Here is a 13,591-nt window from a genome sequence, read left to right on the forward strand (position 1 = left end):
CACTGGATCATCATAACGCCCGAAGAGGGGTTACAAACAATCATGATGGCTCATTTTGCTCATAAGTACCAGTATTGATATGTTGATTGACGGTGAGATAAACCAACCACCTTGTGTGCAAACCTCACTTAAAACAGTGGATGGGACTGATGGGGTCAACAATGTTTAATATGCTTTTTTTTCAAGGTGGTTCTGCTTTAAAGGTGCTAAATTTGAAATTCAGATCATTAATATAGCATCAAACAACTATTTGCTATGTAAAGATAGAGAGGAGTAATGTCTACCTGAGCAGAGAATGAAGTCAACGCCGTCCCGACCCATGCAGGCGTCACGGAGCACCCAGCCTCCAGGTTCCCACCCAGGTTAACACTGTTAGCTCTTTCAGTACTACTGTCGTTGTTTGCACTGTTTGTGCTATTAGCATCATTAGCTGATAGCCCCCGGCTCGTATTGAGCACCTTTAAGGCCAGCTTTCATCACTTCAATGCATGTATGTGATGGATACAGTTGCATTAAGAAAAATATGTCAATGTTCACATGGTAACTACAGGCCCCAAAGAATGAACTTTGAACCTCTCCACAGGCCATGTTAAAACGCAGGACTAAAATCCTTTCAGCGTTAACTGTTCTCCATATTCTTCCAAACTCACTGCTCAAGGACACATTTATACATTACATACTCAGGACATTCCCTCAGGATTCCTATCCACTGTGGTGTTGTACATCAGGCCCATTTAACCAGGCAGGGTGGTTTGAGAGTATGTGTTATCAACGGGAAGTTAGATGGCGACTAGTGAATGTTGGAGAGACAGGAGTCCGATGCCTAAGTACACAGCGGTTTGTAAAAGGGCTGCTATATTAGGGTCAAACAGGGTGGTTTTTAAGAGCTAAATGGATGTGTGGTTCTCTTGGACAGGGATGGTTTTGAGGATAAGATGCTGTTCCTGCATTTCCTGCTGCAGTAACACTAACTGGATGTCCTTATAATAACCCCTCGTGTTTATTGTCAGCAACAATATCTTTTCCACTGAGTCTTTTCATTGATTTTTCTTGCCTCTGCGCCGACGACAGCCGTGACCGAAGGCATTATGTTTTCGGGTTGTCAGTACGGACATCCGTCCCATTCTCGTCAATGAAATATCTCAGGACACGCCTGGAGGGAATTTCTCAAATTTGGCACAAACATTCACTTAGACTAAAGGATGACCTGATTAGATTTGGGTGGTCAAAGGTCAAGGTCACTGTGACCTCACAAAACATGTTTTTGGCCATAACTCAAAATTCACATGCTAATTACGACAATTTCACACGCATGCAGAGGCATATAACTGCGAGGCGTTTAATTCTAGTTGCTAAAAGATCTCCTTGTGTCCTCAATTTGTGAAATCACAATATCCCTGATTCCCAATGCACATTCTTCTCTAAGTCTTATTTTGAAGCGTTCAAGGAAATGATGAGTCTAAAGCCATGCAAGTCGCTCTGTGCAGCTGGGTACAGCTGTGCTTTGAGCTAAATGCTAACATCAGCCTGCTAACATGCTCACAATGACAATGCTGACATGTTGATGTTTAGCAGATATGATATTTATCATGTTCACCATCTTAGTTTAGTATATTAGCATGCTAACATTTTCTAATTAGCAGTAAACACAAAGTACAGATGAGGCTGATGTCATTCGTTTTGCAGGAATTTGGTCAAAAACCAAAGTATTGGACAGATTAAAATGTTGACCTGATTACGATGCTTGATGAAGAGTCAGGAGATCACTAAAGTATGACAAATGTCAAGCTCATGGTGGCGCTACAAGAAAAGTCAGGTGATCAAGTCATTATTCATCATCTGGGAAACATGGATATACCAAATTTTCTGCCATTCTTGAGATATTTTATAGGTAAACTTTGACCTTATGGTGGCGCTACAGGTAAAGTCAGGTGGTCACCAAAATCTGTAAGATGCACTGGGGAACATGAATGTCTGAACAATGTTTCATGGAAATCCATCAAATAGTTGTTGAGATGTTTCAGTTTGAACCAAAGTGCCGGACCCGACCGTCATCACCATCATGATTCATGTCACTGTTCGTGTGTGAGGTTGCGTTCACGTGATCTCGGGATGTTTGTGTGCTGGCATGTCCTAAATGTAGCGGTCAAATACAGATCGAGTGTGAATGTGTTAATATAGATCCCTTCCTGTTGAATGATGATCACTTTCACGATGGTTTCCCCTTTCACGAAGAAATCAATCGGACAATCTTCCGCAAAACTCCTTACGCGTGTCCGCGTCTGCGATCTGACAAATGGCATCTCATTTTTGTAGATGTGTTTCATAGTATCATTGGCCATTACAGGAATGCTCACAGTCTTTGTAATAAACGTTACAGACACATGGAGCCTGAAAGCTTGTGCATGTGTGTTTATCCTGTCTTGTATTAGGTTACCGTTAATTGACCACAAACATAATGGACCCACTTAAGAAATGGACAAAGTCTCCAGGCACATACATCTACACACACACACACACATGCACTGTCATTGCATCATTACATTATCTCCCTGATGTGAGAGGCAATAATGCTGTTGGTGCTCGTGAGTGTATTGAGAAGTGGTCGTATCATATGTCGCAATTATAGCACACTTGTCAATAACACAGATTATAATTTATTACAGTGCATCAAGCCTCCTATAGAATCAGATTTATTTTGTCAATACTGTTGATGTACAGAAATGAACAAAATGGTTTGTTTAATGGAGACACATTGAACATTTGGATTTGTCCGAGTGGTTACCTTTTAAAGTTATGACATTTTCAGTAGTTTTCACCGCTACTTTCAAGAAACCGTAAACGTACCTCAGATGAACTCGGTACCGACCTGTCCTGTTTGTAGAGTTAAAAATAGAAGAAAAAAAAATGTGCATGTATTTGTAAAACATGGTTCTTTTTTCATGAGCCAAACTATATATGAAAACACATTTTCTCACCCCGGATGATACAGATTCTTTTGGGCCAATACCAATTAAAACTTTTTGATAAGGATCCCTTGAATTGTGACACGTATGTACTGAGCGGGACATTTTACAGATACACTTATCAGTGCTTTCTAGTGGGCAATCTAATGTAATTGACACTATTTATACATTTTTATATAATATTTAGCATTTTGTATTGTAATTTCATGTCACTTATCAGCTGACATATACAGAGAAACCACTATATCTGCAATAATATGATAGAGAGAATGAGTCCTAAAACCAGGAAATGACTTGGCATTTTTCTGGTTCCCTCGTCTGGAAGTCAATGGGTTTTTAGTTAGATGCCTGAAATAAGGTCTGTGGTTAACACAAGAGATTTTAACGTTTTGTTCTACAATGTAAAATACGTCAGTGAATATCCCACTTGTGAATTTTGAAGCCTTTACATGTCTTAAAAAAAGGCGGTTGGTAACAAGTGGCTAAATGAGACTACTAAATGTTATCATGCCGACTCGTCCGCCTTTACAGCTTTGTTGTGTATACTCACGTTCATGCGACCGTGGTTTAGTTCGTTAGATTTTTACTTCTGTCAATTGCATTTATGCTTCAAAAATCATAAGAGTGGTGTTCATTTGTGGAGATTATCTTGCTGAACAAAATGTGTTAGTTTCATAAACGTTTGTTTGCCACAGAGCTTATTTTCTGCAATAATCTAAAATCCAATGGAAAAATCCCATTGGCCTTTTTGTCGAGGGAACCAGAGCGATGCTAACTTCCTGTTTGGCCTACAAAAATACGTCACCCCTGCAGCGCTCTATATCTGCTGATAATATACTGTACAGTGTATCGGCTCGGCTGATTTAGCCGTTTAATCTGACCTCTGTGCAGATCTTCTGGTGTATCAAAAGATTAAGACCTGACTAAAAGAACAGCCTTTTTGGATATTTTAAAACTGATGAAACAATGGGGATCTTGATTTAAAAATGGCCATTAAGGCAAAATTGTACAATGAAAAATATAATTTCACTTTGTGAAGGAATACGTTAAAGTTAAGGCAGATTTTTTTTAACATCTAGAACTGAGGAGTAAAAAAAGCTGCTTGATCTCAGATGGAAACTAGATGATTGCATTTCCTGCAGAAAATGTGTGTGAATGCTGCCAGCTGAAATTAATTGCAAAGCATTGTTGAGAATAGAAATCTTAAAGCAACAGTGTGTAGGATCTGGCGGTATCTAGCGGTGAGGTTGCAGATTAGAACTTTTCCTGTGTGCTAAGTGTAGGAGAGCTACGGTGGCCAACGTGAAAACGCAAATGGCCCTCTCTAGAGCCAGTTGTTGTAAGAGTAGAGTGCATAGAGTGTGTGTGTGTATGTAGGAAGTGAGTGGTGAAGCGCGAGAAAGAGAGCGGTGGCGATGGGAGCGAGTAACGTTATTGACTCCAGCCCAAACAGGAAAAGTTAACAGTGTTTGGTTAGTCCGTACTGGGCTACTGTTGAAACATGGCGGACTCCGTGGAAAGGGGACCTGCTTGTATTCCTATTAGGAAACAGTTACTCTATGGGGCTTTTATTTTGAAGGGTCGGGGGGGCTGCTGTACAGCATTCACACAAATAAACTTGTAACTTGTCTAAATAACCATCTTTAGGAAGCCTGTGTAACATCTGACAGATGAAAACTAACCTTTTCACAAACTCTGTCCCATTTATAGTAATGCCCGTTAAATCGCTTCGCTGTGAAATAAACCAACCAAATAAACATGTGATGTATTGTAGAAGCTTAGCCCTTAAATGTGCAGGGTTGGGGGTTAGATTCCCTCTATTAGAGTCTCTCACTACCACTGAAACATGAATTAAGTGACGATAGTGTACTTCAGCTAAAAGCATCCATGAAACCTGGAAAACCCACTGAAAGGATGCCAGGAATGTGTTCGGAGCAAATGAAAATGGATGTATGGGATATTATGGGTGTGTGTATGTGTGTGTCTGGCTTATTGGTGAGAGAAAAGAGGCATGGGAGATGGGGATTTGTGGTGAAGAAAGAAAGAAAGAGAAAGAGGGAGGGACAGAAGGACACATTCTCATTTTCCTCTTGCTCATCTGAGTAAAGGAAGGGGAGGTCCAGTTTGTGTCATAAACGAAAGGAACAAAGAGGAGAGAGACAGTGAGGTTCAACCATCAAACATGCAACGAAGCAGATGAACTCAGGCCACAGCGAGTGAGTGAAAGACAGGGCCAGAGTGAAGGTTAAGACTACATTTCTCTCATTAGAATCAGGAGTGAGCTACAGTTTCACTTCCCTGAAGGCACCTGTTGAGGCTGGACAGGAGTTTCACTCAGACTCAGGAGGACCCGTCCCGTCGTCCGTCGTCCGTCGCTCTCTGACTTGCACTGACAAGCAGCCATGGGCTCCGTGGTGGGGGGCTGCGTCACTGACTTCTTCACCTACGAGACCACCAAGTCTGTGGTGGTCAAGAGCTGGTCGGTGGGCATCATCAACCGGATCGTACAGCTGTTCATCATCTCATATTTTGTTGGGTCAGTGATGTTTTTTTTTGCATGTTTCGTGGATAATTGTGATTTATTTTGTATTATCTGTCTGATTCTTTGTGAAACTGTGTAGTCAGTGGAAAGAGATTAAAGGCTCTGAGATTTCTCATGTTAAAGGATCGGTTCACCCAAATTACAAAAATAAAATATTATTATTAATTTAAATGTTAAAATTATTTTTTTTAATGACTTTTTTGAACTTGTTTGCAGTGCAATTATATTTATTATGAATACTTTTCTATCTCTATAGCACGGTGTTGATCAAATTTACTTCTATAGTAGCTCCAGTTGGTGCCTTTCATGTGTTCTCATTACATTCAAGAGTTAAGCATGCAATTTAAAAAAGAGAAAAACAAAAAAAAAGGTAATTTTTAAGGTTGTTTAACAACACTTATTGCTGTTCAGAAAGCATTGCAAGATTTCATAAAGATTTTTTGTTCTACTCTCCGGATGAAATAAATAATCCATCCACTGCAAAATTAAAAAAAAGTGTTTTAACTATTTTCTATTTTTTAACCCAAAGACGGTATAGCTGGAAATGACATATCCCCATGTGTGAACCAAAGTAATTTCTTTTACTATCACTTATATTTGTCTATATTGATGTTTTAATATTTTACTTGTGTTGTATTAAAAGAACAATGATGTTTCATTTCCGTCTTCTTGATCAGGAATTACAGTAGAAACTTGAGAAACAGGAACAGAAACTGAATATTGATTTCATCCAGATGATTAGAAGAGTTTTTCAGGTTTCTAGAAATACATTCAGAACAGCAGTAAGTGTTGTTAAACAAACTTCTGGGGTTTTTAAAGAGTGTTGGTTATATATTTTTTGGAAACTGGGATACTTAGCTCTGTGACTCGCATGTAATAGATGAGAGGCACGAAATGGGGCTACCAGTGAAAATATTGTGAGTTAGGGTTGAGTGCAATTTTGACCTGAAAGTTACTGTTTCACACAGGATGATTTTTTTTTTTTGTCTAGACTGATTATCTTCTGTCCTGCCACCTAATGGCGAGCATAAAGTTGCATAATACTGAACTAAAAATAACAAAACGTTAACTGTAATTTAGACTGGAGGTTAAATCAAAACTTCTCTTTCATTAAAACAACATTTTAAGGCTGAACTTGATATAAAGAGATAGTTAATTGTGTCCAGAAACGAGCCTCTTCATGTTCTCCACTTCTTTAACTGAACTCTTGACCTGCTGTTAAATCTTTTGTGTCTTGCAGCTGGGTCTTCATCCATGAGAAAGCTTATCAGGTGACCGACACCGGCATCGAGTCCTCTGTAATGACCAAAGTAAAAGGCATAGGTTCCCTTAACGGCCAGGTGATGGATGTGGCCGACTATGTCTCCCCACAACAGGTGTGTGTGTGACCCTGAAAACACAAGCATAAGAGTTGATAATGCCTTTGTGATCCAGAAACTGTGGTTATGTGTTTTATGATGAACAAGTTTTCTGTCCATTTTTTCTATGTGCGGCACATTTTGACCGTTGTATAGCATTATATATAAAAAAAAACAGCAAACCATAAATGTTCTGCTGTGTTTCAGGGTTCAGGTATCTTCTGCATCATGACCAAAATCATCATCACAGAAAATCAGTATCAAGATAAATGTAAAGAGGTGAGGACACATTGAAATCATGGTCACCAGTCAGCATTGTAACACTTTCTTTACGTTCATCACCAAATGTGTCTTTTCCCTGCATGATGATGTAAAGCCTACAGACTCAGGAACCTTTTTTTAAAGCCTTCTACAAAGGTTTGTCCTATTTTTTTAAATTTTTACAGTTAATGTTTTAACTTTTATACTTGTTTATTTTATTCTTCTATATTTATTGTATTTTTATTTTTTTATTTTACTTACTTACTCTTACTTTTACTTACTTTAACTGCCTCCTTAGAGGAATACTTCACCCACAAAATGATCATTTGTATACCAATTAATCACAGCGTGTCGCCTTGAATTCTTGAAGAGATCTTTGTTTTTCTTGTACGCCTCCACGGCGAACAAAAAAATCCAAAAATAGAGAAAAGTGAATTGAAGTAAATGGGTACTGCGTTTAACAACAGTTAAACTACATCAAAACATCTGTTTACAAACTCTCACACAACTCGTGCAGTATAATCCAAGTCTCATTTATCTAGTCGTATGCTCACTACTTCCCAAACACATGCATCCTCACTAAAACCTTACTATTTAAAACACTTCTGCATAAACGGTCTCACTCTTGCACAAGCGCGCTACTCGTCTGAGCGAGTCCGAAGTGTTTTAAAAAAGTAAGGTTTTAGTGGGGATGCATGTGTTTGGGAAGTACTGAGTCTACAACTGGATAAATAAGACTTATAATGCATGAGTTGTGTGAGAGTTTGTAAACGGATGTTTTGATATAGTTTTGCTGTTGTTGAACGCAGCCCCCATTTACTTCAATTCATCGAGACTTTTCTCAGTTTTTTTTAATCTTCGTTCACCGTGGAGGCATGTGAGAAAAACAAAGTTATCTTCAAGAACTCAAGGTAACACAGAGTGAGTGTTTGATATACAAATTATCGTTTTGTGGGTGGAGTATTCCTTTAAGTATAAAATCCAACAGTCAGAGCAATCATCGAAATAGTCCTTAGGAAAGCAGTGCAACAAAAAACATGGTCACATATCTTCTAACTTACTTGCTTACTTCATTATTACCATGTGTTCTATTGTTTAATAATAATGTTGTCAAAAAAAGCTCTACATCTACATTTACCGAACCAGTGAAAGAGTTTGTATGTTTGTGGACATTTTTACGTTTCTGTGTGTGTTTCAGCATGGGGATCGTTTTAAATGTACCACAGATGAAGACTGCAAAAAGCATTCAGGCAGCATCCTTTCCAACGGTGAGTCTTACTTCTGAAAGAGAAACGTCTTTATCAAAGATGTTAAGATTCTACCTCAACATGTATAAGCAAACTATTCTAAAGTACTCTCAATGTCATGCTCCTCGAAACACAAAAAGACTGCAGAATGTTCAATCAGTTAAGCTGTATGATTTTAAAAATGTTGTTGTTTAATTCCCACTCATACTGTACGAGTAAATCGTCTGTGATGTAAAGCCAAAACTCACGTTTTATGTGCTTACACTATACGGTCCGATGGTCAAGCCAACCTGATTGCTAACACTGTACGTGCAAAAAAGAAAAGGGGTGGCTCTGGCTCATTGGGTAGAGCGTGTCATCCTTTAATCACAAGGTTGGCTGTTCGATCCCCGGCTCCTACTGTCCGCATGTTGAAGTGTCTTGACCGAGACACTGAACCCTAAGTGTCTCCCCCCGGGAGCTTCACAGCAGCTCACTGCTCCTAAAAAATGCTTAGGATGAGTTAAATGCAGAGGTTAAATGTCATGAATGTATATGACGATTTTAAGTTTAAAAAAATAAAATTAAAATAAACCGGCCTGTCTGTCCCTGCAGACCGTTCTGACTATTAACAATTGCCAATAAAGATTTGTTTGAAAGCTCCGAGGCAGGTAGAAGTTTGTTTGCTAGCGGAGGTCTGTAACGTTACACCAGTACGGTTCCCCATAATGCTAAAAAAGCAACGTCTGCCAATGTTTCTCTCGTTCATATCGGTCATGATGCTTCACCTCAATTTCTGGCCACATTTTCAAACCAAAAATTGTCTGATAAGTCATATGGACCATTGTTGATTCTGATGACCAATACAAGTTAGTTTTGGCCAATCAGTGGTGGTGAAGGTGGGGTGACGTAAATGCAGAAAAAAGTGATGTGAAAGCAGAAAACAAAGAGTAAGAGTTAAGAACCAGAAGTAATCATCTTTCCAAGACTGATAACTCTTATGGCTGCTACTGTATTAATCCTAAACAGAGATAATTGTGTCTCCCTTAAAAGGTGCTATTGATAACATTGATAACAGTCAGCCACTAGATGTCACATTCTCCCTCCCCCATACCATTGCATTTACTTCACAACAAGTCGTTGCCAAGCACTAAACGTCAATCTATCCGTTTTTTTCCGCACTAACTGACAACCCAGAGACGCCACATGATACCAACGTTGTTTTACTATAGGATCACAAGCCTTGGTAGAAGTGGGAACCGAAAGTCAGATGTCTTCCACAGAGATAAAAAAAACATAATTTTGGACCTGCCAACATTTTTTAATGATTAATCACAATCATAATAATCAAAATATTTTTTTTCAGGAAAAGCCCATACTTTAGCACCTTTCTAAAAGTATTACTAAATAATAAGAATATATAAATTTGTCTACATAAAAATGTTATCAATAAGACCTTTAACTGTCCTCCTCCCTGTCTGTCTTACACACCAGGAAATATAACTGGTGTTTGCATTCCAGCCCCCAATGGCACGGGTCGGTGTGAGAGTAGAGGATGGTGTCCAGCCGAGGACGACACCGTTAAGATGTAAGATTTACACACACACACACACACATATGTTTGTGCACCAGACGACACTTCCCCATTGAAAGCCTTGATTGTCATCCTCACGTTTCCTTCTCTATCAACATCCTGCCCAGCGAACCGATGCTAGCTGTCAAAGACTTCACCATCTTCATCAAAAACAGTGTTCGCTTTCCCACTCTTCGATGTAACCAGGTAGGTCACAAACAGACATAAACTGGTACATGCTCCTTTAAGGAACCTTTCTAATCGTAAACATGAAATCATTTTCTCTCAGAGGGAACTTTCCCTCCACAATGAACTCCTCAGAGATCAAGAGCTGTACCTACCATCCGGAGACGCACCCCTTCTGCCCCATCTCCGTGTGGGGGGACGTGCTGAACCACACCGGGCAGGACGTGACTCAACTGGCAGAAAAGGTCTTATCCATTCTGTCTCCTCCTTCCTCCTCTTTATCCTCAACATTTCCTTAACTCCTCATCCTCAAGGCTAAAACGTGCAACTGCAGAGGAGTTTTCTTTCCCTATACCACTTTCTGGTGTGATCTGATGCTGATTATTTCAAGCAGGCTAACTCATGAACGCTAGCGGTTACTCTCTTATTTACCACATACTTTACAGGTGTAGAACCTCAAGGTGCATCTCTCTTTTCCTCATGCTTCTCTTTCAGGGTGGAGAAATAGGAATAAACATAGAGTGGAAGTGTAACCTGGACCTGGACATTGAATACTGTGTACCCAAGTACTCATTCACGCGACTGGACGCACGTTTGAAAAGAACGCCGTCTCCAAAGGCTACAACTTCAGGTAGCGAGGCTACATTTTTCCTCTTGATATCGACTAAAGTTTTATTCCTTTTCATTCTTTGGTCACTTTTTTCTCTTTTCTTTGAATGCAGATTTGCCAAATATTACAAGACAGAGAATGGGACTGAATTTCGACACTTCACAAAGCGTATGCCATCCGCTTTGATGTGATGGTCACTGGCAATGTGAGTTGCGTGAAATTTTGGGCGACCTGTGTGTGTGTGTGCGTGAGTTCATGTGTGTGGTGAGTGATGTGTTTGTATGTATAAATGTATAACACATTTTTAAACCTTGCTTTTGGAGACTGCACTCAACATTTATTGCAACACTGCTGAAAACTTGTTTAAATGTGTCCTTTTAAAGTTATAGAGTATTATAATATAATAGTTTCATACAGCAACATAAAAACATGACTTGCTGCAAGCGTCAGTTTGGCAGCAAGTGGTTGCCATTGAAATCGTGGATAGTGTTTATAGCGTTACTATAATTTGCCAAGAAAATTAGCCTCTTTGAAGGAGTGTCTGCACCAGTGGGGAACTCCGGGGTCTGAGAAGTGAAGCCAACGCAGAAGGTTCTTAAACTTGCATCTTTCTAATAGCCAGCAGGGGGCGACTCCTCTGGTTGCAAAAGAAGTCTGATTGTATAGAAGTCTACGAGAAAATGAGCCTACTTCTCACTTGATTTATTACCTCAGTAAACATTGTAAACATGAGTTTATGGTCTCAATTGCTAGTTTCAAGTCTTCTCAATACAGCATGATGTTCATTTAGTAAATTATGGTCCATTTAGAGTCAAATAGACCATAAAGCAGGGTATGCTTTAGGGCGTGGCTACTTTGGGATTGACAGGTCGCTACCACGGCGTTGTCCGATCTGGGAGTTATCCGTTTTTTTCGTCTTACAACTTTAACCCTTTCACAATGTTATCAGTTCATGAAAGTTAATTATAATCACCTAAAAATATCTTATTCAGCGTTCAGATATACTTAGCTTCACACCCTCTCGTGTCACTTCTGGTTGCAAAACAAGACCAAAACTGGCGACGGCAAAAAGGTCGAGGCTTCAAAACGACAGTCCACAAACCAATGGGTGACGTCACGGTGACTACATCCACCTTCTTATATATAGTCTATGGTCTGCACTCCAAATATGAAGCTGGAGCAAGCAGCCAGTTGGCTTAGCTTAGCACAAAGACTGGAAACTGGTTGAAGCACGTAGCCTAGGTACTTTTAGAACGTGTTTTTTGTTAGGAATAAATAATCAAAATGTAACGTGTTAATTAGGGAGCTTTAGAGGCTAGCTGTCTCCCCGTTTCCGGTCTTCAGGCTAAGATAAGATAACAAGTTGCTGGTGGTATCTTCATTTTTAGAGTAGGTATCGATCTTCTCATCTAACTCTCAACAAGACAGCAAATAAGTGTAATATTTCCAAAGATTTCAAACCATTTAAAATCTGTAATGAATGTAAATGTTTATTATATCGATATCATCATCTTAAGAACATATGCGCTTTTCAGCGAGCCAGTTTGTGCGGTTTTTAAAAGTGAAATACAAGTATCATTTAATTGAACTGAGATCAGTCCTGTCTTGAACTGTTTGTACATTATATCACCTTAAAGTGACTCTGTCTCTTCCAGGCAGGAAAGTTTGGCACAATCCCAACACTGATCAACTTGGTAGCTGCCTTCACCTCTGTCGGACTGGTAGGTTTCTGATCTGATCTGATTCTGATAAAAATGCATTTTTCTTGTTGTTGCCAGCTTTGATTACACTTTTTTCTTAATCTGTGTCGGCAGGGTACGGTCCTCTGTGACATTATCTTACTGAATTTCTTGAAAGGGAGAGATCAGTACAAAGCCAAGAAGTTTGAAGAGGTAATGTTTTTATAATACAGCTGCATGCATTTTGTCTACCGATACGTACAGTAAACTGTATAGACACTGATTCATTGAGTCCAGATGACCCTTTTCCTTGTAAGAGCTTCATTACACTCTCATCTTGTTGTGTCCATCCAGGTGACGGAGGCTCAGATAGAAGCAATCAGCGCTCAGAGCCCAGGCAGCCAGCTGTCGCTCAGACCAGGTATCAAGAGCTCCTACGACTCTGGAAGCCATTTCCCTCTCTGCCTCTGACCAACAGATCTGACTGACAACAACTATCTGAAGAAAAGGACTTTCCTCTTTTTTTCTCTTTCCCTTATTGCTGTATTACAATAGACTCATTATGCATTTTCTGGTTGTCAGGATCTTGCAGTCCATTTTAGTTTGGCAAGTTTATGGAAATTGGTAATGAAGGACAATGTTGCTGCCATCTTTGCAAATTCGCAAAACAAGAAGTGGGAGTCAGAAGAAAATAATTATGGCCTTTAGCTCAGAACAATAACTGTAGGCTCCTGGTTAGCAACTCTCAAGCAAAGGTCCCATGAGAAAGATTTAAGATGAAACTCAAAGAATGGCCTCTCTCTTCACCATTTAGATAAAGCTTATTAAAGCCAATAAACTCAGAGGGAAACATACAGTAGTAAACATGTTATTTTATTGTAAGCAGTTTCATTTTACAAGACGTTTAACAGCTACAATAAACTGCAACCTCCTGTTTGTCAGCCAAAAAAATATAATATATCCTCATTTCCTGTTAGCTTTGCTCGAACGAGCCAGAATTTTAAAAAACATGTTCGATACAACAACAATAAAAAACAGTGCTGAGAATAAACTATTTGCGTAACATTTTTAATGACTTCTCTTTCTTGTCACGTTCACACACTCACCATCCTTCTTCTCTGTCCTGCACAAATGAAAGCACTGAAGAGTCTCTAAATGGTGTAAAGACATGGTTAATAATGACGTGTGTG

The 13,591-nt window shown here is 39.4% G+C and overlaps 1 protein-coding gene across 1 annotated transcript; it reads left to right on the plus strand.

Moving 5' to 3' along the window:
* The first annotated feature begins 5,139 nt into the window (after positions 1 to 5,139).
* On the plus strand, positions 5,140 to 13,452 carry p2rx3a (purinergic receptor P2X, ligand-gated ion channel, 3a). The gene is given in 16 exon segments (XM_037781254.1): positions 5,140 to 5,502; positions 6,749 to 6,884; positions 7,074 to 7,145; positions 8,326 to 8,395; positions 9,848 to 9,941; positions 10,055 to 10,109; positions 10,111 to 10,133; positions 10,216 to 10,357; positions 10,608 to 10,701; positions 10,704 to 10,743; positions 10,835 to 10,872; positions 10,875 to 10,927; positions 12,378 to 12,443; positions 12,537 to 12,614; positions 12,756 to 12,848; positions 12,850 to 13,452. Coding segments are annotated over 16 exon segments (1,224 nt in total). The 5' UTR covers positions 5,140 to 5,368; the 3' UTR covers positions 12,886 to 13,452.
* The last annotated feature ends 139 nt before the right edge of the window (positions 13,453 to 13,591 follow it).

The sequence above is a fragment of the Sebastes umbrosus genome, chromosome 9 (assembly GCF_015220745.1).
Source record: "Sebastes umbrosus isolate fSebUmb1 chromosome 9, fSebUmb1.pri, whole genome shotgun sequence".
Lineage (NCBI taxonomy): Eukaryota > Metazoa > Chordata > Actinopteri > Perciformes > Sebastidae > Sebastes > Sebastes umbrosus.